A 24,823-nucleotide genomic window follows, 5' to 3' on the forward strand; every position below is an offset into this window, starting at 1 on the left:
TAAAAGGGACAGACGAAGCGGCCTTCTGGTCAGGCTCCGGAGATGGGCACATCGCGCACCGCTCCCAAGCATACTACTCACCAATGTCCAGTCTCTTGACAACAATGTAGATGAAATCCGAGAGAGACATAAGAGACTAAGGTTCTTTGCTTCACAGAAACATGGCTCACTCGAGACACGCTATCGGAGTCGGTACAGCCAGCTGGTTTCTTCATGCATCGCCCGACAAAAACAAGCATCTTTCTGGTAAGAAGAGCGGCGGGGGGCATATGCTTCATGCTTAACGAGACGTGGTGTGATCGTAACAACATACAGGAACTCAAGTCCTTCTGTTCACCTGACTTAGAATTCCTCACAATCAAATGTCGACCGCATTATCTACCAAGAGAATTCTCTTCGATTATAATCACAGCCGCATATATTCCCCCCCAGGCAGACACATCAATGGCCCTGAACAAACTTCATTTGACTCTATGTAAACTGGAAACCACATATCCTGAGGCTGCTTTCATTGTAGCTCGGGATTTTAACAAGGCTAATCTGAAAACAAGACTCCCTAAATTCTATCAGCATATCGATTGTGCTACCAGGGCTGGTAAAACCTGGATCATTGTTATTCTAACTTCCGCGATGCATATAAGGCCCTCCCCCGCCCTCCTTTCGGAAAAGCTGACCACGACTTTATTTTGTTGCTCCCTGCCTATAGACAGAGACTAAAACAGGAAGCTCCCGAGCTCAGGTCTGTTCAACGCTGGTTCGACCAATCTGATTCCACGCTTCAAGATTGCTTCCATCACGTGGACTGGGATATGTTCCACATTGCGTCAAACAACAACATTGACGAATACACTGATTCGGTGAGCGAGTTTATTAGCAAATGCATCGGCGATGTCGTACCCACAGCAACTATTAAAACATTCCCAAACCAGAAACCGTGGATTGATGGCAGCATTCACGTGAAACTGAAAGCGCGAACCACTGCTTTTAATCAGGGCAAGGTGACTGGAAACATGACTGAATACAAACAGTGTAGCTATTCCCTCCGCAAGGCAATCAAACAAGCTAAGCATCAGTATAGAGACAAAGTAGAGTCGCAATTCAACGGCTCAGACACGAGGTATGTGGCAGTGTCTACAGTCAATCACAGATTACAAAAAGAAAACCAGCCCCGTTGCAGACCAGGATGTCTTGCTCCCAGACAGACTAAACAACTTCTTTGCTCGCTTTGAGGACAATATAGTGCCACTGACATGGCCCGCTACCAAAACCTGCGGACTCTCCTTCACTGCAGCTGACGTGCGTAAAACATTTAAACGTGTTAACCCTCGCAAGGCTGCAGCCCCAGACGGCATCCCCAGTCCCGTCCTCCGAGCATGCATAGACCAGCTGGCTGGTGTGTTTACGGACATATTCAATCAATCCTTATCCCAGTCTGCTGTTCCCACATGCTTCAAGAGGGCCACCATTGTTCCTGTTCCCAAGAAAGCTAAGGTAACTGAGCTAAAAGACTACCGCCCCGTAGCACTCACTTCCGTCATCATGAAGTACTTTGAGAGACTAGTCAAGGACCAAATCACCTCCATCCTACCTGACACCCTAGAACCACTCCAATTTGCTTACCGCTCCAATAGGTCCACAGACGACGCAATCGCAACCACACTGCACACTGCCCTAACCCATCTGGACAAGAGGAATACCTATGTGAGAATGCTGTTCATCGACTACAGCTCAGCATTTAACAACATAGTACCCTCCAAACTCATCATCAAGCTCGAGACCCTGGGTCTCGACCCCGCCCTGTGAAACTGGGTATTGGACTTCCTGACGGGCCACCCCCAGGTGGTGAGGGTAGGTAACAACATCTCCACCCCGCTGATCCTCAACACTGGGGCCCCACAAGGGTGCGTTCTGAGCCCCCTCCTGTACTCCCTGTACCCACGACTGCTTGGCCATGCACGCCTCCAACTCAATCATCAAGTTTGCAGACGACACTACAGTGGTAGGCTTGATTACCAACAACGACGAGACGGGCTACAGGGAGGAGGTGAGGGCCCTCGGAGTGTGGTGTCAGGAAAATAACCTTACACTCAACGTCAACAAAACAAAGGAGATGATTGTGGACTTCAGGAAACAACAGTGGGGGCACCCCCCTATCCACATCGACGGGACAGTAGTGGAGAGGGAAGTAAGTTTTAAGTTCCTCGGCGTACACATCACTAACAAATTGAATTGGTCCACCCACACAGACAGCGTGGTGAAGAAGGGGCAGCAGCGCCTCTTCAACCTCAAGGAGGCTGAAGAAATTTGGCTTGTCACCAAAAAAACTCACAAACTTTTACAGATACACAATCGAGAGCATCCTGTCGGGCTTTATCACCGCGTGGTACGGCAACTGCTCCGCCCACAACCGTAACGCTCTCCAGAGGGTAGTGAGTAGAGGTTGACCGATTAATCGGAATGGCAGATTTAATTAGGGCCAATTTCAAGTTTTCATAACAATCGGAAATCGGTATTTTTGAGCGCCGATTTTGCCGATTTAAAAAATATATAAAACAATTGAAAATAAAAATTATACCTTTTTATTTAACTAAGCAAGTCAGTTAAGAACACATTCTTATTTCTCGTATTTCTTTGTGTTATTATGTTATAATTAAGTCTATGATTTGATAGAGCAGTCTGACTGAGTGATGGTAGGCAGCAGCAGGCTCGTAAGCATTCATTCAAACAGCACTTTTGTGCGTTTTGCCAGCAGCTCTTCGCAAGCACAGCGCTGTTTATGACTTCAAGCCTATCAGCCTAATGGCTGGTGTAACCGATGTGAAATGGCTAGCTAGTTAGCTGGGTGTGCGCTAATAGCGTTTCAAACGTCACTCGCTCTGAGACTTGGAGTAGTTATTCCCCTTGCTCTGAAAGGGCCGCAGCTTTTGTAGAGCGATGGGTAACGCTGCTTCGAGTGTGGCTGTTGTCGATGTGTTCCTGGTTCGAGCCCAGGTAGGGGCGAGGAGAGGGACAGAAGCTATACTGTTACACTGGCAATACTATAGTGCCTATAAGAACATCCAATAGTCAAAGGTATATGAAATACAAATGGTATAGAGAGAAATAGTCCTATAAATACTATATTAACTACAACCTAAAACCTCTTACCTTGGAATATTGAAGTCTCATATTAAAAGGAACCACCAACTTTCATATGTTCTCATGTTCTGAGCAAGGAACTCAAACATTAGCTTTTTTACATGGCACATATTGCACTTTTACTTCTCCAGCACTTTGTTTTTGCATTATTTAAGCCAAATTGAATATGCTTCATTATTTATTTGAGGCTAAATTTATTTTTATTGATGTATTATATTAAGTTAAAATAAGTGTTCATTCAGTATTGTTGTAATTGTCATTATTACAAATACATTTTTTCAAATTGGCCGATTTAATCGGTATCGGCTTTTTTGGTCCTCCAATAATCAGTATCGGTATCGGCGTTGAAAAATCATAATCGGTCGACCTCTAGTAGTGAGGTCTGCACAACGCATCACCGGGGGCAAACTACCTGCCCTCCAGGACACCTACACCACCCGATGTCACGGGAAGGCCATAAAGATCATCAAGGACAACAACCACCCGAGCCACTGCCTGTTCACCCCGCTATCATCCAGAAGGCGAGGTCAGTACAGGTGCATCAAAGCAGGGGCCGAGAGACTGAAAAACAGCTTCTATCTCAAGGTCATCAGACTGTTAAACAGCCACCACTAACATTGAGTGGCTGCTGCCAACATACTGACTCAACTCTAGCCACTTTAATAATGGACAAATTGATGTAAAAAATGTATCACAAGCCACTTTAAACAATGCCATTTAATATAATGTTTACATACCCTACATTACTCATCTCATATGTATATACTGTACTCGATACCATCTACTGCATCTTGCCTATGCCGTTCTCTACCATCACTCATTCATATATTTTTATGTACAGTGCCTTGCGAAAGTATTCGGCCCCCTTGAACTTTGCAACCTTTTGCCACATTTCAGGCTTCAAACATAAAGATATACAACTGTATTTTTTTGTGAAGAATCAACAAGTGGGACACAATCATGAAGTGGAACGACATTTATTGGATATTTCAAACTTTTTTAACAAATCAAAAACTGAAATATTGGGCGTGCAAAATTATTCAGCCCCCTTAAGTTAATACTTTGTAGCGCCACCTTTTGCTGCGATTACAGCTGTAAGTCGCTTGGGGTATGTCTCTATCAGTTTTGCACATTGAGAGACTGAATTTTTTTCCCATTCCTCCTTGCAAAACAGCTCGAGCTCAGTGAGGTTGGATGGAGAGCATTTGTGAACAGCAGTTTTCAGTTCTTTCCACAGATTCTCGATTGGATTCAGGTCTGGACTTTGACTTGGCCATTCTAACACCTGGATATGTTTATTTTTGAACCATTCCATTGTAGATTTTGCTTTATGTTTTGGATCATTGTCTTGTTGGAAGACAAATCTCCGACCCAGTCTCAGGTCTTTTGCAGACTCCATCAGGTTTTCTTCCAGAATGGTCCTGTATTTGGCTCCATCCATCTTCCCATCAATTTGAACCATCTTCCCTGTCCCTGCTGAAGAAAAGCAGGCCCAAACCATGATGCTGCCACCACCATGTTTGACAGTGGGGATGGTGTGTTCAGGGTGATGAGCTGTGTTGCTTTTACGCCAAACATAACGTTTTGCATTGTTGCCAAAAAGTTCAATTTTGGTTTCATCTGACCAGAGCACCTTCTTCCACATGTTTGGTGTGTCTCCCAGGTGGCTTGTGGCAAACTTTAAACAACACTTTTTATGGATATCTTTAAGAAATGGCTTTCTTCTTGCCACTCTTCCATAAAGGCCAGATTTGTGCAATATACGACTGATTGTTGTCCTATGGACAGAGTCTCCCACCTCAGCTGTAGATCTCTGCAGTTCATCCAGAGTGATCATGGGCCTCTTGGCTGCATCTCCGATCAGTCTTCTCCTTGTATGAGCTGAAAGTTTAGAGGGACGGCCAGGTCTTGGTAGATTTGCAGTGGTCTGATACTCCTTCCATTTCAATATTATCGCTTGCACAGTGCTCCTTGGGATGTTTAAAGCTTGGGAAATATTTTTGTATCCAAATCCGGCTTTAAACTTATTCACAACAGTATCTCGGACCTGCCTGGTGTGTTCCTTGTTCTTCATGATGCTCTCTGCGCTTTTAACAGACCTCTGAGACTATCACAGTGCAGGTGCATTTATACGGAGACTTGATTACACACAGGTGGATTGTATTTATCATCATTAGTCATTTAGGTCAACATTGGATCATTCAGAAATCCTCACTGAACTTCTGGAGAGAGTTTGCTGCACTGAAAGTAAAGGGGCTGAATAATTTTGCACGCATTATAAATTACATGTTGTTTTGACCAGTGATACTTGTCACATTCTAATGGTCTACAGACATGTCGTTAGACGAAGTATAAACCGGCCTTTACAGTTGGTGGAGGTTCGCAGGCCTGCGCAGTTGTAGACTTTGTATACTTTTTTGTGTATTTGGTCTGGAATGCACCCATCAGCTCGTGTCTTCTTTATGAAGATCTCTGCTGCCATCTACTGTGCTGTAAACTTTTTTTTTCAACATTTGAGAAACTAAGACTATGAAAGGCACATTATGATATTATAAAATGTAATATGTATTGAATGCATCATGGTAAAAGTGTGTAAATAAATAAATAAAATGGAAGCAAAGTTACAAGTGATGTCTGAGGTGCGGCTGAGGAGAGTCTTGGGACGACGGGAAGCTGGCGCCTGTATGGGGTACTCTTTTCTCTATATATATTAATGATGTCGCTCTTGCTGCTGGTGATTCTCTGATCCACCTCTATGCAGACGACACCATTCTGTATACATCTGGCCCTTCGTTGAACACTGTGTTAACAAACCTCCAAACCAGCTTCAATGCCATACAACACTCCTTCCGTGGCCTACAACTGGTCTTAAACGCTAGTAAAACAGAATGCATGCTCTTCAACCGATCGCTACCCGCCCGCCCGCCTGTCTGCCCGCCTGCCTGGCATCACTACTCCGGAAGGTTCTGACCTAGAATATGTGGACAACTATAAATACCTAGGTGTCTGGTTACACTATAAACTCTCCTTCCAGACTCACATTAAGCATCTACAATCCAAAGTTAAATCTAGAATCAGCTTCCTATTTCGCAACAAAGCCTCCTTCACTCATGCTGCCAAACATACCCTCGTAAAACTAACTATCCTGCCGATCCGGCGATGTCATTTACAAAATAGCCTCCAACACTCTACTCAGCAAATTGGATGCAGTCTATCACAGTGCCATCCGTTTTGTCACCAAAGCCCCATATACTACCGACAACTGAGACCTGTATGCTTTCGTTGGCTGGTCCTCGCTACATATTCGTCGTCAAACCCACTGGCTCCAGGTCATCTATAAGTCTTTGCTAGGTAAAGCTCCTCGTAGCACGCGCTCCAGCAGGTATACTTCACTGGTCATCCCCAAAGCCAACACCTCCTTTGGCCGCCTTTCCTTACAGTTCTCTGCTGCCAATGACTGGAACGATTTGCAAAAATCACTGAAGTTTGAGACTTATATCTCCCTCACTAACTTCAAGCATCATCTGTCAGAGCAGCTTAGATCGCTGCAGCTGTACAGGCCCCATCTGTAAATAGCTACCTACCTCACCCCATATTTGTTTTTTGTTTTTTCTGCTCTTTTGCACACCAGTATTTATACTAGTATTTATACTTGCACATCCTCATCTACACATCTATCACTCCAGTGTGAATTGCTAAATTGTAATTACTTCGCCACTATGGCCTATTTATTGTCTTACCTCCTTACTTCACACTGTATACAAAGAGTATACAAAGGAGGAATGGAGGGAAAAAGAGAGGGAGAAGAGGTCTAAGCGAGTGAGGGATGAAGAGGTTTGAGCTTGAGTCAGATAAAAATGGTGGGAAAAAGGGAGAGGGTTTGTTAAAGAAGAATGGTAGAAAGTGTAAGCAGAGGGAGAAGACAGGAGGAGAAATTGAAGTGAATGAGGGTGAAGTATCGGAAGTGGTAGTTGCGGTAAAGTAATCAGAGACCGATGTATGCAATGAGGATCAGGATGAAGAGTCTGTGACAGTAGGAGTGAAGTTTATTGAAAAAGTGGACTCTTGCCTTTTGGCTGATCCATTTGTGGTTTCACGGTGGGTGAAAAAAAGAGTTGGGTCATGTGGAATCGGTGAGGGTAACTAGAAGTGGTCTAGTGATAATTGTTTGTGTTTCAGTTGGGCAGAGGAAGAATGCACTTGAAGTAAAACAAATGAGGGTAAGTAAAGTGTTTCGTTTTCAAGAAATAGGCACCAATGAAAGGAGTGATAACTGGGGTAGCAGTAGATATAAACGTTGACCAGTTGAGGTCAAAGATTCCCGGTGTATGTGATGCTTGTCGTTTGATGCGACGCAGACAGGGTGGTGAGAGTGGAGAAACAGAAGAGTCATTGTTTTGACTTTTGAAGTTGAGTCTTTGCCTGACAAAGTGAAGTTAGGATATATACTGTACAAGTGTATGTGCCAAATACGTTAAGATGTTACAGGTGTGAAGCTTATGAGCATGTGGCAGCAGTGTGTAGGAGGGAGGGTCCAAGGTGTGAGAAATGTGCAGAAGGGCATTAGACAAAGGAATGTGTTGTATTGGGGAAAGTAGTGGACTGTGTTAATTGTAGGGGTGCCCATGGGGCTGGGGTTCAGAAATGTCCTGTGCGAGAGAGGCAGGTTGAGGTTTCCAGGGTTAGAGTAGTGGAGAAGTTATCATATGCTGAGGCAGTGAAGAAAGTAGAGGAAGATGGGTTAAGGGGGAGGAGTGGTGAGAGTAGTAGAGATATACCAGTACAGAGGGATAGGACAAAAAGTGAAATAAGTTTCAGTAAGAATGGATTTTTAGCATTTATAGCAATGGTTATCAATTGTACTGAAGGGATGGATCGGAAGTCTCAGAAAATTGAGGTTGTGGTGGCAGCTGCAGAGAGGTATTTGGGTGAACAAGACTTTGCAGCAAAAGAGTTACAGGATGTGTTAAGTGGTGAATCTGTTTTTTAAAACCATGCAACTTAAAACAATTTTACTGTTGAGGAAGTTGGGTGGCATAAAGGAAGAAACAGTCTAAGAGTTATGGCATGAGGCAGGAATACATACATTTAATTAGTGGAGTAGGGGGGTGTTCATTTTATTTGATATAATTTTGAAATTAGTGCGTATAGTGTTAGATGGTAGGGTATTTATTTAGTACATTTTTCTATTTCAAGTAAAGTATAAGGGAGTTGTACTCCAGTCTAGTAGGCGGCGGTAATACAACAAATTGGATGCCAACCGCCGTTAAACCTCATAGAAGAAGAACAAGCAGAACAAGAAGAAGAACAAGAAGGTGATGTCAGATCAACTTTTCCGGTATACTTCTGGTATTGATTGAACATATGCCGTTGTAGCAGAGTAGTGCTTTCTGTCGGACTCTTGCGCGTTACACTTTTTCATAATATCTTGATCGATAATATGGCTTTTGACCAGTCCCTCTGCCAGTGCGTCTGAAAATGCTGAGGCCTCGGAGATTCAGATGATGATAGCAGTCGAGCAACAGAAAGCTCAGTTTGAAGCACAGTTAGCTAAATGTAACTACTAAGCTAGCTAGCTATCTTAAAGTGAAAGCAAAGACACTACAGTATGAAGATAGGCTAAAACTGCTTTTCCAATAAATCCCCGATCAGTTGTTAGGCGACGTTGGCTAGCTAAACTGATGCGTAGGAATACGAAATTTTGCAAAAAAATTGGTAAAAAATATATAAATAATACTAATAGGTATGTAATTTGGTGTAACGGTCGTTTCGCGCCAAACTGCGCATGTGCAGGCCGTCAAATCAATGACACTCCTTCGATATAAAGTCGTTTTATACGAAAATGAAAACATGTCAGTTTGGAGTAATACAATCCATGTTCAACTACTTAAGACATTGGCTAGAATCTAGGTTGTGTCTTAGATTTCGAGAGAATTAAAAACTAAGGAAGATTTAAAAAAAAAAACGTTTCTCATTTACTTCTAAAACCCTGGTCTGGTCAGTTTTGTCTGTTTCGCAAGAGTTCCCGGAAGTCTCGCGATGTTGCGCCTCTGGGTTTGAAAACTGGGGATAGTTAGCTAGTTCACTCCCAAATGCATTTCCCTATTATTTTCTGGACTTAAAAGTGGTTGAAAGTCAGATCATTCAGTATTCCTCTATCCTGTCTATTCCCATTTGTGAAACTGAAATGTTTAAATGTAGTTATTTTCTCAAGGTTATATGGTATTCCTTTACTATTAGACAGTATAATCAAAGATAACTATTTGCAGGTGAGCTATTGCGTAATCCTTTTAAATACATTAGACTTATCTTGTGTTGTGTTTATGGCGGTTTCTTCTTTCTTGTAGGTGCACACCTTCACCGACGTGTGCTGGGACAAATGCATGGATAAGCTGAGCAGCAAGCTGGACTCCCGGACCGACACGTGCCTGGCTAGCTGTGTGGAGCGCTTCATTGACACCACCCTCACCATCACAAACCGCTTTACTCATATGGCGCAGAAAGGGGGCATGCATTGACTCAGCAGGGAGAAGATGAAGAGAAGGGGTATGCATTGATTAATTCAGTCACTGAGCCAGACTCAACACTTCAGGGACAAGATCAAAGGACCTGTGCAATGATTATCATCTTGTTTAATGACTGCTTGATCCATTTTTATCACGTTTATTTGGCAGGGACAATGCACAACAAAAACATAAGTCTCAATGCACTGAGAAATGATGTCGCTCCAGATTTAGCTAATAGCTACTTTCCAGCTGTAGTCCCTGGGCAGGTGAAGATGGACACATTATACACAAAACAGGCAACATAAATACATCAGACATGTAAAAAACAAACAGATGAGGACATAAATACCTTTTTTAACACGTAGGTCAACACATTGCACATAAACATGTTGCTGTTGGATAAAAATTGTTATCTTTAATGATGCAGGCCTTTTGACTGTGCATCATGTTACGGAGTTCTAATGTGGGATCTTTAATGGTATGCATTGCTCTGCTTTGAACATGTCAATAAAATGAATAGCCTGAAGAGCAATGAGCCAGATGGGAAGTTCTTTATTTTAAGGCAACTTCTCTCTGTGAATTTATAGGGTGAGCTCATTTTGCATTGCCCAGTCCCCTGGCTGTTGCCTGGGTGAGTTGAGTAAGCACTTGATGTCCGAAGCAGAGCCCTTCTGTCTCTCTCTGTATGTGTAGGCCATCTATCTGATGCTGTCTGTTCAAAAATAGTATAACATTGTGGCCACCCGTAGCATTGAATACAAGAAAAGCCAGTGAGCGTTTGGCCTCCATTGATTAAAATAAATAAATAATAGCCAATCAGTGTTGTGCTAAACTGAGTGAACTCAACTGTGAATGTTCCTGGTGCACCAAAAAGAAAAATGTAAAGGGAAGCCAGATTGGATTTGGCTTCACTCCAAACACATCACATTGACATCAAATATGTCATTGACTAAAACCACTTGAATTGTTGCATCTCGTTGTGTTGTCTTCTGGTGGCTCGCTAGCTAAAATTAGCCCTTTCCTAAATTAGCCATGATTGGCGATAGGCATTAGTGGTTTTACTTCATTCTCCTTACTGGCCAGTGACTATAACGGCGATTCATACATTGTACCCCCGGCCTGAGTGGATGGAAGTTCAATATTTAGCCAAATGTAGAAGGCTAATGTTAACTAGCTAACGTTGCCCATGAAAGGAAGTTAGGCTATCGAGCAAGAATTTTAGCCAGGTAGCATAGGACAACAAAAAAAGTGTGTACTGTATGACAGAATCATAGACTGTTTTGTCAACATGAAGGAAAGGATAGTGGTATTGACGTTTCTCTACAAGTAAGGTGAGTCAACATGTTTTTTTCTACTTGCATGAATGCACACACACAGACACACATCAGAACCATGGAAAGCCACATATTTAGCTTAAGTTGGTTGGCCTAAATTGTTTTCGTTATCTTTGAGTTGTCACTGTATTAGACTAAGCATAGGTGATTTGATGATGTTGAAATGGTGCTGGAATAGTGGAGGCAGCTCCTGTTTTCTTTGCTACTTGCAGTAACTGTGGTTCTAAATCAATAGTTGTTTAGTTGTCCTAAAATGTCAAACATTAACTTGCTTGATCATGCTGTAGGTCTTGTAGCGCTTACGCAGTTTGAGTCCACGGGGGTGCAAAGTGAGTGCGCCCATGAGATGAGAAAGAAAACTAGGGAATGGTCAACATGTACTTCTTCACCCTACAATCTAAAGGGTGATGACAGGTTTGAATGAAATTAAAACTGAGTAAGAACATGGTTGAGTAGACCCTTTATTCGTGGGGATTTAAAAGGACAGAAGGCGGCAGTTGTGCATGTATTGTGGAATACATTTGACTAGCTTATGATCATTTAAAGTTTTTGTTGTTGGAACGATTACATAGTTTATTGAAGAATAAATAGGCTTTATTGGCTGGCTACGTGCATGACATGCCGAGGGGTGTGTGTCACTTTAAGAATTTGAATGGAATATAAAAGAAGGGTTTGTATAACAGGACATACTAGAGAATCAAAAGTGAAAGTAAAGTGATCCTATGCGTTGCAATAGCCTCGACTTTATATTTGACTACTTTCAACAGGTTCGTATAGCGTTTAGAATGTATTTGACTGTGTACTTTGCATTGTCAGTTGGGTATTTTATTAGGATATGATTACGTGATATATTTGGCCCTCCATAAGGCTACCTTTTGTCTTGGACTAAATAAATATAACTTCCACAGATACCGACTATGGACCTAGAAGAGATCACTTTTTCTGGCTGGACTGCAATTGAGGAGAAGAAGCTCCATGCAGGCGAGAAGCCCAAAGACGAGAAAGTTTACACCATGTACCATGGCACGTTTCTCAAGTATGTCCAGCGTATTATCACCAGTGGGTTCCAACGCTCCAGCGATGGAATGTTGGGATCGGGGGTCTACGTGAGCCGTAATATCGATAAAGCAAAGTGTTACCCGCTGAATGCTGACAAGAAGGAAGCGGTAGTGTTGAAGTTAAAGGTGCGGGTTGGCAAGGTGAAGAAGATCGACATTGATAACCATCCGCTTCAGAAGTCATGGCACCAGAATGGTTACGACAGTTGCTGGGTGCCACCAAACTGTGGCGTTACCGCTATTAAATCTGGCCGTGAAGAGGATTGCGTCTGGGATCCCGCCCGGATTGTGGTGGTGGATGTGGCCTGCTGTTTGGACGATAAAACGCGCTGGGACCTCCGAAAGCAAATACGCGGCATGAATAACCATGGCGCAAAAGACGGGTGCAGCCAGTGCCACCAGAATACCTCAAACACTGGGTCTCACCCTATCCAAAGCTGTTGGACATGCAACAAACAGATTTGCCCCTTTCAGAAGAAGCATATGTGCAACAAGTAACAAGGCTACTTGCACAAACAACTAGTCCTACTTTGCGTGACCTGTCTCGCTTTTGACCCATCACCCAATGTGACCTTGCATACAATTTCAAATTAGGCTTGTTGTCGATGTCATGTTTTAATGTATTTTGTGTAATCATTGCAACCTAATTGTATTGGGATCGAATTTGTTAACGGACTTGCCTGGTTAAATAAAGGTTCAATTGTATTTGAGAATCCATTGATTAGACAAATTAAGCAATATATAGGGCCGACATGGGAAAACAACTTGACATTATGTCAAATTAAGAATTTACATTGGACGTTTTTGTTGTAACCTATTCTTTTGCATGTTATATACGGTAAAGGCGATGCTTTTTAATTTTTTTTATGGATCATACAGAAGCCAGCCTAGGCTACTTAGTTTCCTAATAGGCTGCACTAATATCAAACGAGGAAAATGTGTAATATTTGACGGATACAGCTGTTTCTCGTGCCGCGTTCACGTGCTAGTCAGAACTAGGAAACTCATTTCTGACTCGTTGAACTGGGCAAAACTAATCAGTTAGCGAGTCGGACATTTCAGAGTTTGCTTAGTTCCGATAAGCACGTGAACGCGGTATCAGTCAATGAACAAGCGTGTGTTCAGACAGTCTTGTCAAGCTTCTCCGCCTGATGACCAATGGACAGGACATCTACTTCATGGGTCATCATGACGAAGTGCCTGGAGATATGCGCGTTAGCCTGCTAGTCGGAACTAGGAAACTCGGAAATGTCCGATTAGTTAGCTAATCGTTTATGACTACAACCGGTTAGTAAATTTGACATTTCAAAGTTTCCTAGTTATGACTGGCACGTGAACGCGGTATTAGTCAGGCGCAGTCATACAGTGTGTGTATATATCTGGTTAGGTGCACCTTCACCTCAGTAGGTGGCGGTACTTACTGTAAACGTCATGGACACCTGTTTCAGAGAATAGAGCAAGATGGCTCCATGGGAACCAGGAAGTAAATAAATGTCATTGAAGAGATTGAAGCAAAGAGACTCGATAGAGCCTCGAGAAGATCAATTATGACAATTTCAAATCGTTTGCGGTAAGTTTATATGTCCCAATTTGTTTTACAGTGGAACTATATGTAAAAATGCAGAGCGTCATGAACAAAAACGCTATAGTTTGTCTCTGATATAAACTATAAACAACCCAAATACTGTTGATTAGCTTAATTTGTGTTTGTTTGATTTTAAAATAAGATATTTGCTTGAGGTTAGCACTGCAGCTGTGATATAAACCAAGTTTGCCCTTGGTAGATCTGTCCTTCAGCAACACGAAATTTGCCATGACCACCATAGACGAGGGTAATCCCTTGCCGATCAGCGGAGCTGTCCTTTCAGCACAACCCACACTATCGGGGCCAGTTTGCATGCCTGGGGGGATGAATGGGATTTCGTTTGTGAGATACCTGTAAGTGGGGAATAACAGAGCAAAACCATGTTTTTCCTTATCGAATGTCTCCAATTTTATGAAATGGATGGTTGTTTACTGCAAAAATTGTTAATAGGCGGAAATATCAACTTCGAATATATTTGAACGTGAGCTTTACTTTTTGGTAGCTGATTAATTGACCACTCTCCAAGTCAATGGTTCTCATTCAGTGCTGTCCTGCCTGACATTTTTATTTAACGAGGCAAGTCAGTTAACAAATTCTTATTTACAATAACGGCCTACCGGGGAACAGTGGGTTAATTGCCTTGTTCAGGGGCAGAACGACAGATTTTTATCATGTCAGCTCAGGGATTCGAGCCATCAACCTTTCGGTTACTGGCCCAGCGCTCTAACCACTATGCTACCTTCCGCCCCGGTAGCTACATAGTCACACATGGATGCCAATGGAAGGCTTCCCGAAATATTTGACCAATAAAAATGATACAATTTATTTTTCATGTCTCTCTGTGTTTGAATAATTGTCCGTCAATTCGCAAGTGGCTGAATCTCACCGGAGAAATCATCCGACCGAGGTAAATAGCGCCCCTATGTCTCAGTATGTGTGGCCCATGTTTCTGAGGCTGTCTGGACCAAAAGAGTATAACATGTTGCCGCCATAGCATTTGATTGATGGATGCCGGCAGGCTTATGGCCTCAGCGTTGAGCTGAGCTCAACTGTGGGTTACCTAGGTGCAGCAAAACACCCCACAAGGGAAGTTTGGATTTGGCTTCAGACCATTGCAAGACGTAATGTTTTTTAGAAAAACGTGTCTGTTTCTGGTCTGCTTGTGTCGATGTCCTACAGTAGCTAGTTTGCTAAATCGGCCCTTTCTTAAGCCATGGGTGGAGATGGGGATTTTGACTTAATTCTCTGTACATGCCAATGATTGACTTCGATTCTGATCTAACCATGAATTGATATGTTGTGCCACTGGCCTGCAACAATTGAAGTTCAATTGAGAGCCGAGCCCAGTTTTGACTTGATAGAAATGCATAACATCTCAAACATTGCATTTAAAGATGAAGAAATCAATAACTAATTATGTAATTGGCTCAAATGTAAAAATATGCATTTATTTACAATAGCTTTAAAGAAATGTTAATTTCAAGTGTTCTATGTTCTATATGAAGTTAGACAATGTTTACAATCTTAAATTGTATTCCAAATCAATGTTTGCATTTTTAGTGCAACAGTTCCACATCTTAAAGTAGTTACAAGGCACAACAGTCATTTATTTATACTAATTTAACAGCAAAGAGGCCTCTTCCAATCATTTTCTATTTTCTTTTGTCGTCCCCAGACAAGCTGAATGGTACCATCTCTGGCACACAGCATTCTATCTGCAATATTAAAAACATAAAACAAGGTTATGTTTATTTACATGTAAATTACAGTTCTGGAATACCCAAATTATGTTACATGCTTTTGCAATTAGGAAAATGTTCAAATTAAATTGGATTTTTGTTCAATTGGTGAATTGACTTTAAATGACATGCATTCAACCACAACCCTGACAAAAGCACACATAACTGTGCTGTTAATCATCGTTGAGTGTTCAGGCAATATAAATCATGAAGTAATAAAGGAATACATTGGCAAAAAAACGTATGTGTTGATAAAAAAGGTTCCACACATCAATGTTGTAATATCAAACATTACATTAATAATAGCAGTCTTTGAAATCCAAATCAGTTTAATCGTCACTTGTGCCAGATACATGTGTACCTATTACAGTGAATTGCTGTCATAGTATGTATCTAGTATCTCTCATAGTTCGAATAATAAAATGGGTCATGATAATAGAACATTAGCGCAATAATGCAAGGATAACCCTGATTTAAAAAAAGTTAAGACAAAGTTTCATACTTCTAAATGTATTGAAGGATGAAACTCATGTAGTGTTCATAGCCTACTGTTATATTACACAAAGACAAACCCAGTTGGTCAGATGATCATCATTTTTCTCTGGATGATGCAAAAGCACACATTGAGCAGTCTTGCTTCGCATTAAAGACTGCAACCCATAGTTCTAACAGACTCGGTTAGAACTTTGACCACACGCCCTCTAGACGGACTACGTGCCCTCTATCAAATCAAAACTGGAATTTTTCCTCTAAACAAAGGTTGTAAAAGTATGCTAGACATTTATAGAATAAACCATATCTAGTTTTATGTTTCTGTGAGAATGAATTAGTTATTGATTTTGACTATTTGAATTGGCTTTTGGCGAATGTCTGTTGAATGTCCGAATGTATGAATATAAAACCAACTTTACCTCGGTGCCTATTACAACAAAAACTGAAAGTGTACTGCATGACAGTCATAGAACAATTTGCCAACATGAAAGAATGGCATTGGCGTTCAACTAGTCTACAAATGGGGTGAGTCATCATTTTTAGTTTTACTTGCGTGCGCGCACACAGAAATCAGTACCACGGACAGCCACAGGATATTTAGCAACATTGATCGGACTAAATCGTTTTTGTTATCTTTACGTTTGTTTTCAGTATATTTAACTAAGCACATATAGCCTTGTTGATTATGATTAAATATTTACGTTGAAATGGTGCTGGAATAGGCAGTGCTCCTGTTGTCTCTGTGCGGACTTGCGGTAACTCCGTGGTTCTAAACCAGTAGTTTAGTAAACTGACCAAAACACAAACTTGTTCGACCATGCTACAACATCTACCCGGACTTCACCGGATAGATGTTGCTCTCCGATTTTGTGATGAAACAAACGTATGTGTAGTTGAATTTATTCCGCCACTGTGACTGTCTTTTTGTTGTCAAGGCTTTATTGTATATCACCGTGGCATATGAACGAATGGGTTTTTTAAACTGGGTGGATAGAGCCCTGAATGCTGATTGGCTAACAGCCGTGGTATATCAGACCTTATACTACGGGTATGACAAAACATTTATTTTTACTGCTCTAATTACTTTGGTAAACAGTTTAAAACCGCAATAAGGCACGTCAGTGGTTTGTGATATATGGCCAATATACCATGGCTAAGGGCTGTGTCCAGGCACTCCGTGTTGCGTCGTACTCAAGAACAGCTCTTAGCCATAGTATATTGGCCATATACCACACCACCTCGGGCCTTATTGCTTAAATAGACCATAGCAGTGCGTGGATAAAACCACTGGAAGCCAAACCAAATCATAACCTATGTTGTGATAATTACATTGTTTGCTCTATAACCCGATTGTTCATATGCCACCGTGATATACTATAAGGCATTGACAAGTCATACACTGGCGGAAATACATTGAACTACAAGCTCATACAGTAACTCATGCTTTTGTGGTGTTTCAGTTACGGTATGTTTTTATAGCCTAATTATTACTGAGTTAGATAGCTAGCTAGCTCAGTCTGGATGCAGACCGTTATATTGAAATGAAAGGATTGTCTCAATTGTTCCTCCAAGTTTAGGCTATCCATTTAGACTCCACACAAACTGTGTTAATGTTATGTCTTTGTCTCCCACTGCCCAGATATTAGAGCCTGCATGGCCCTCCCACCACCAGTGTACTGAATGCAAGTAGCTACATATTGAAATGAAAGTAGTGTCTCAAATGTTGATTCATGTTTATCCATTTTGGCTGACCCCTAAAACCTTACGTCTTTGTCTCCCAGATACTAAAGACAACATGATCCTGAGAGTGTTTTTCCCACCACCAGTGTAACGAGTTGGAAAGAAAACTGCCCGCCCAAGCATTGATGAGGCCCGAAAGTCATAATGAAGCGTAAGTATACATGTAGAATATGGAATACTATTTCATATGGAATACTGTAAACCAGATGCGGGGAGTAAACTCATTACAAATACTCACATTACTGTAATTGAGTAGCTTTTCGAAGTACTTTTATAAAAATGTTCAAAGTCAGCCATTTTACTTCTACTTGATTAAAATGTCATCGAAGTAATAATACTTCTACTTGAGTAGGCTATTTTAGTACTCTTCCTACTCCTGCTGTAAACCATGCACAAAATGTCTGGACTCAATACAGATGAATGTCCTGCACACAGCAATAGACTGTATAGGAGTATAGCATGTTCTGAGCAAAAGGAAAGACCACAATTTGTGTGTGTGTATGTGTGCGTGCGTGGCGGGCTTGTGCAAGAGAGAGTGTCTTCCTTACTGTTCAACATCTTCTAGTCATATTCTTCAATCCCCTGGCCTGAACCAATATGGCTAAATACCTCCGCCAGGTGAAAAAAACAAGAGACCTGTAACCTTCGTTCTGACTCTCGGGACAATCATCTCTACTCCCTGGTATTCACCATAATTAATGGACAGGCTCTGGAGCAGAAGACATGTTTCTTTTTGGTTTTTACATAAATTCCTATTGGAAATTGATAACTGGTAGGGGTTGGGGGGAGTAGAGAGGGTCAAGTGTTTACTTTTCTTCAGGCCCCTTTTCTCAGCTTTAATTGGTAGGGCTGCTGTGATTTTTTAAAATATGGATTGTGCTTCAAAAGTTTTTTTGTGTATTCCTTATTTGTTTATCTGTTGCATGACTTCATTTTGTAGCTGAAATTATTATCTGAAAATAAACATTTTGTATTTGACCTACAATCGGTCATGATTGGCCATATGTAATTTTAAGAATTTCGTAGACTATGTAGTAACGTTGTAACATTGATTGTTGTTGTTGTTAGAAGTATTTGTACCTTTAGAAATTCACAGATTACGTAATAGAGAAAAGGTAGAAAAATTGACCCAGCAAGAAAGTAAGAAATAACCCACGGCTGGGTCAAAAATGCATGAATAACCATAACCCAGCAAAATAGCAAAAACCAACACACTGCTGGGTCAAAATAACCACAATTATGGGTAAATCATTCACGGAACCCATCAATGCTGAGTCAAAATAACCCAGTGTTGGGTATGTACTATAGTGACCTTGCGCTGGTTTACAGAAATGACCCAAATGGGTAATTATTGACCCAGCATTTTGTTTGTTACGTTGCAAGAGTGGTGGCTGAATATATAATATCCACAGAGGAACATTTGACTGGAAAAAATGACAGTTTTTAGTTCATGAGCCTACTTGTTTTCATTAGAACCGATACAAATCGAAAATCAAATAAGACGTCCAAATGCAATATGGCTGCCACAATATTATTAAAGGTCCAATGCAGTCATTTTATCTCAGTATAAAACCATTTCTGTGTAACAATTAAGTACCTTACTGTGATTGTTTTCCATAAAAATAGTAATTAAATAAAATCGCAAAGAGCAATTTCTCAAGCTGAATTTTGCTAGGGCTGTCTGGGGGTGGTATGAGTGGGGAGGGGAAAACTGAAAACTAGCTGTTATTGGCAGAGCAGTTTGGAACTCTTTTCTTATTGGTCTAACTTATTTTCTGCCTGGTGATATCACCTGGCAGGCCAAAACTCCATCCCACTAAAACAGGCATACATTTCAGGCAGTCTTTTCAAACAGCTTTTACACTAAAAGGCCATTATCATAATTTTCACAATTTCACAGTATTATTCCAACCTCATAGTGGAAATATATTTAGAACACAGGAAAATCTAATTTTTGGTAAAGTTCATGATGCCGTTGACCTTAACAAGGGCCACTGGATCAGTGAAGCAAAATAGCCCCATAACATCAAAAATACATACACCACCATATTTTACAGTAGGTAGGAGGTACTTTTATTTAATATGCTTCTGTTTTACAATGCCAAACCCACCACTGGTGTGTGGGTGTGTGTGTGTGGCTAAAGAGATTTATTTTCATGTCATCTGACCATAGCACCGGTTCAAATCCAAGTGTCAATGCCGTTTATCAAACTCCAGGCTGTGTTATGGTCAGATGACATGAAAAAAGAGCTCTTTGACCATGCACACAAGTGGTGGGTTTGACGTCTACAAACAGAAGCATATGCAGAAAAGTACCTACGGTAAAATATGGTGGTGTATCTTTGATGTTATGGGGCTTTTTTTTGCTTCCACTGATCCATGGGCCCCTTTTAAGGTCAACGGCATCATACCAAGTAGGACATTTTAGCTAAAAACCTGGCTTCCTCTGCCAGCAGCCTAAACTTGGCCACAAGTGGATCTTCCAGCAAGAAAATAACCCCAAGCACACATCAAAATCCACAAATAAATACTTAATTGGCCACAAAATCAACATTTTGCAATAGCCATCTCAGTCTCGGGACTTGAAATCAATTAAAATACATGGTTTGAATCTGAGAGGGCAGCCCATAATCGCAGATGAAGGATATCAAGCATCTGGAAGGATTCTGTATGGCAAAATTGGCCTAAGATCCTTGCCAATGTGTTCTCATTTGAACAAAGGGCTCAGTGCTGTTATCCTTGCAAGGTGAAGTATTAAAAGCTATCAAAAACAGGGGTGTCAATTTTGACCGTGCCTTTTACAGAAAAAACTATTACTTGTTAAAGAATCTCTTTCTGTGAGCAACTGTATTAGTGTAAAATGATAATTTCCCACTTTTTAGCATACATTTTTGCTCATCGTTATCAAGGGTGTCAATTTCGATAACTGACTGCCTGACTGACTGCATTCGGAAAGTATTCAGACCCTTTCACTTTTTCCAAATGTTGTTACATTACAGCCTTATTCTAAAATGAATTAAGTACATTTTTTTCCCTCATTAATCTACACACAGTAGCCCATAATGACAAAGCGAAAACAGTTTTTTTAGAAATTTTTGCAAATGTAAAAAAAAAACAGATACTTATTTACATAAGGATTCAGACCCTTTGCTTAAGACTCAATTTACCTCCGGTGCATCCTTTTTCCATTGATCATCCTTGATGTTTCTACAACTTGATTGGAGCCCACCTGTAGTAAATTAAATTGATTGGACATGATTTGTAAAGGCACACAACTGTCTATATAAGGTCCCACAGTTAACAGTGCATGTCAGAGCAAAAACCAAGACCGGTCGAAGGAATTGTCCATAGAGCGCTGAGACACGATTTTATCAAGGCACAGATCTTGGGCAGGGTACCAACACATTTCTGCAGCATTGAAGGTCCCCAAGAACACAGTGTCTTCTATCATTCTTAAATGGAAGAAGTTTGGAACCACCAAGACTCTTCTGAGAGCTGGCCACCTGGCCAAAATGAGCAATCGGGGGAGAAGGGCCTCGGATCAACTCGAGGCCCTTCTCAGAGCTCCAGAGATGGCAGAACCTTCCATAAGGACAACCATCTTTGCATCACTCCACTAATCAGACCTTTATGGTAGAGTGGCCAGACGGAAGCCAGTCCTCAGTAAAAGGCACATGACAGCCCGCTTGGAGTTTGCCAAAATGCACCTAATGGACTCTCAGACCATGAGAAACAAGATTCTCTGGTCTGATGAAACCAAGATTGAACACTTTGTCCTGAATGCCAAGCATCAGGTCTGGAGGAAAACAGGCAACTCTCGTCACCTGGCCAATACCATCCCTACAGTGAAGCATGGTGGTGGCAGCATCAGCGGCAGGGACTGGGAGACCAGTCAGAATCGATGGAAAGATGAACGGAGCAAAGTACAGAGAGATCCTTGATGAAAACCTGCTCCAGATCGCTCAGGACCTCACTGGGGCGAAGGTGAACCTTCCAACAGGACAACGACCCTAAGCACACAGCCAAGATAATGCAGGAGTGGCTTCAGGACAAGTCTCTGAATGTCCTTGAGTGGCCTAACCAAAGCCCGGACTTGAACCCGATCAAACTTCTTTGGAGAGACCTGATAATATCTTTGCAGCGACGCTCCCCATCCAACCTGACAGAGCTTGAGGATCAACCGAGAAGAATGGTAGAAACTCTCCAAAGACCGGTGTGCCAAGCTTGTAGAATCATACCCATGAAAGACTCGGGGCTTTAATCTCTGCCAAAGGTTCTTCAACAATGTACTGAGTAAAGGGTTTGAATACTTTTGTAAATGTGATATTTCAGTATTTTTTTATTTATTTAGGAAAAATGTCATCTGTTTTTGCTTTAACATTATGGATTATTAGGTGTAGTAGAATGATGAAGGAAAAACAATTTCATCCATTTTAGAATAAGGCTGTAACAAAATATGGGAAAAGTGAAGGGGTCTGAATACTTTCTGAGTGTGTGTGTGTGTGTGAGTGGATCTGTGCAGCGTCCCTCAGAACCAACGCTTCTTAAGAGTGTAGGACATAGTTTAATTAGTAGTCTAAGGTTGTCCTCACAGGTTTTCTCACTCTGCTCATCTCCTGCTGGGTCTGCCCCAGATGAATCACAGCCTACCACCCACATTGCTATTTGCCAAATTATCATCCTACCTGATTTGACCTGCAGGACTTTTTTCCACATTTAACATTCAAAAAAACATACTCTCACCTTTGCTGTGTTTTTGATGGCAACCAGCCTTAAGAAATGGAATCCAGCCAGAGTGGGGAGATCCAACAAGCTATATTCAGAATGACTGCCAGGGTTAGAATGGTTAATGAATTAGACTAGCTAAATCATCTTAACTGGAACAAGCATTTCAGCAACGGGTGCGGTAAGTCAACTGATTGGATTAGTTTAGAAAAATGTATCTTATTTCTCTTTGTGTAGCATAAGATACATTCATGTACATACAAAAGCCCAGATATTGAAGCAAACATTTAAAAAAAAATCTAACTACAATAGAGCATGTTAGGAAATATGATAATGATGGGTGTAGTTTTGCAGACCAGCATGGAACAGCTTGGTCACCAGCATCACTAGCTTGAGCAGATCGTCAGCCTGCCTAACCAGCTAGACCATGTTGGTCTGACCAACTTTGACCAGCATAGACCAGCATGCAATTTAGGCTGATCTGTACTATTTTTTTCAGCAGGGAACTAGAACCACTACTTTAACTCCTCACCCTGTTAGGGCACACTCATGTCTTGGTCACTTCAAATACTTTGTATCAACCTTCGTTTCAGTGGGGAAAATAGGGAAAATGTTAGAGCTTTACATGTACGCTACTAGAGTACCTGACTGTTGTATTACAGGTTGCTTTCATGTAAGTTGGTTAACTTGTGTGCTTGTGTCATTAAAGGCAGTGCCCATTGTTAATATGCTTTAAGTGTGTGAATAAGACTAAAACATGAACACAGATTGAAAATATATACTAAACTAAAATATAAATGCAACATGTAAAGTGTTGGTGAGCTGAAATAAAAGTTGCCAGAAATGTTCCATATGCACAAATAGCTTATTTCTCAAAAAATGTTGTGCACAAATTTGTTTACATTCCTGTTAGTGAGCATTTATACTTTGCCATGATAATCCATCCACCTGACAGGTGTGGCATATCAAGAAGCTGATTAAACAACATGCTCATTACACACGTCCATCTTGTGCTGGGGACAATAAAAGGCCACTCATCGGCCTCCCGGGTGGCGCTGTACTGCAATGCCAGCTGTGCCACCAGAGACTCTGGGTTCGCGCCCAGGCTCTGTCGTAACCGGCCACGACCGGGAGGTCCGTGGGGCGACGCACAATTGGCCTAGCGTCGTCCGGGTTAGGGAGGGTTTGGCCGGTAGGGAAATCCTTGTCTCATCGCACACCAGCGACTCCTGTGGCAGGCCGGGCGCAGTGCGCGCTAACCAAGGTTGCCAGGTGCACGGTGTTTCCTCCGACGCATTGGTGCGGCTGGCTTCCGGGTTGGATGGCGCTGTGTTAAGAACAGGGTGGCTTGGTTGGGTTGTGTATCGGAGGACGCATGACTTTCAACCTTCGTCTCTCCCGAGCCCGTACAGGAGTTGTAGCGATGAGACAAGATAGTAGCTACTGAACAATTGGATACCACGAAATTTGGGAGAAAAAGGGGTAAAAATTCAAATAAAAAATAAAATAAAAAAATAAAAGGCCACTCTAAAATGTGAAGTTTTGTCAAACAAAACATATCCACAGATGTCTCAAGTTTGGAGGTAGTGTGCAATTGCCATGCTGACTTCAGGAATGCCCACCACAGCTGTTGCCAGAGAATTACGTGTTCATTTTTCTTACTATAAGCCGTCTCCAATGTCATTTTAGAGAATTTGGCAGTACGTCCAACCGGCCTCACAACTGCAGACCATGTGTAACCATGCCAGCCCAGGACCTCCACACCTGGGATCGTCTGACCAACTTTGCCGCAAGGATCTGTACACAATTCTTGGAAGCTGAAAATGGCACAGTTCTTCCCTGGCCTGCATACTCACCAGACATGTCACCCATTGAGCATGCTCTGGATTGACATGTACGACAGCGTGTTCCAGTTCCTGCCAATATCCAGCAACTCCGCGCAGACATTGAAGAGGAGTGGGACAACAGGCCACAATCCACAGCCTGATCAACTCAATGCGAAGGAGATGTGTCGAGGTACATGAGGCAAATGGTGGTCATTCCTAATACTGGCTGGTTTTCCTTTTTTTTTTTAAAGGTATCTGCAACCAAGAGATGCATACCCTATCTGTATTCCCAGTCGTGAAATCCAATAGATTAGGGCCTAATGATTTTCTTTCAATTGACTGATTTCCTTATATGAACTGTAAGTCAGAACAAGCTTAGAAATTGTCACAAGTTGCGTTTAGTCATGTTGGCCGTATTGGATTCATAATAAAAATGTATTTACACCAAAACACTCTATGGGCATGAGTAAATGTATATAAATGTATATAATTTACAAAAATCATATTTCCAGATTATTTAACCTCCATCACATGGTATTATGGCAGTCTTTTGGGATTTTGGATGCCATATTGGATTTGAGGCAAAAATCCAGGGTGACCCCAACAATAATCTATTGTGTCATCCTCACTTAATTGCAAGAATAGGGGCTTTGGAGCCAAAAACATTTAATTTCGATGTC

At 41.6% G+C, this 24,823-nt stretch overlaps 2 protein-coding genes across 8 annotated transcripts in view; both read left to right on the forward strand.

The window, feature by feature from the left end:
• Window positions 1-8,357: 8,357 nt before the first annotated feature.
• On the forward strand, window positions 8,358-12,741 carry gig2o (grass carp reovirus (GCRV)-induced gene 2o). 4 transcript variants are annotated; one of them, XM_024400483.2, is made up of 3 exons: window positions 8,358-8,476; window positions 9,486-9,684; window positions 11,887-12,741. In XM_024400483.2, exon 3 carries the CDS (start codon window positions 11,896-11,898, stop codon window positions 12,532-12,534), a length of 639 nt encoding a protein of 212 aa, XP_024256251.1. In that variant the 5' UTR covers window positions 8,358-8,476; window positions 9,486-9,684; window positions 11,887-11,895; the 3' UTR covers window positions 12,535-12,741. The 4 variants fall into 4 exon arrangements, with proteins under 4 accessions (XP_024256251.1, XP_024256253.1, XP_024256250.1 ...); XM_024400485.2 differs by lacking the exon at window positions 8,358-8,476 and adding an exon at window positions 8,490-8,694; XM_024400482.2 differs by lacking the exon at window positions 8,358-8,476 and having other exon boundaries at window positions 8,905-9,684.
• A 132-nt stretch (window positions 12,742-12,873) lies between these two features.
• The window catches only part of snx19a (sorting nexin 19a), a 34,312-nt gene continuing 22,362 nt past the window's right edge, over window positions 12,874-24,823 (forward strand). For 2 of the 4 annotated variants that reach the window (XM_024400477.2, XM_024400480.2), the window contains exons 1-3: window positions 12,874-13,606; window positions 17,492-17,538; window positions 17,634-17,743. The gene's annotated coding sequence lies outside the window, so the exon portion shown is untranslated. Of the gene's footprint in view, window positions 13,607-13,820; window positions 13,975-17,491; window positions 17,539-17,633; window positions 17,744-24,286; window positions 24,334-24,823 lie in introns of those variants that run through there. The other 2 variants (XM_024400478.2, XM_024400479.2) reach the window with 2 other exon arrangements.

This window comes from Oncorhynchus tshawytscha, linkage group LG16, assembly GCF_018296145.1.
Source record: "Oncorhynchus tshawytscha isolate Ot180627B linkage group LG16, Otsh_v2.0, whole genome shotgun sequence".
NCBI classification, from domain to species: domain Eukaryota; kingdom Metazoa; phylum Chordata; class Actinopteri; order Salmoniformes; family Salmonidae; genus Oncorhynchus; species Oncorhynchus tshawytscha.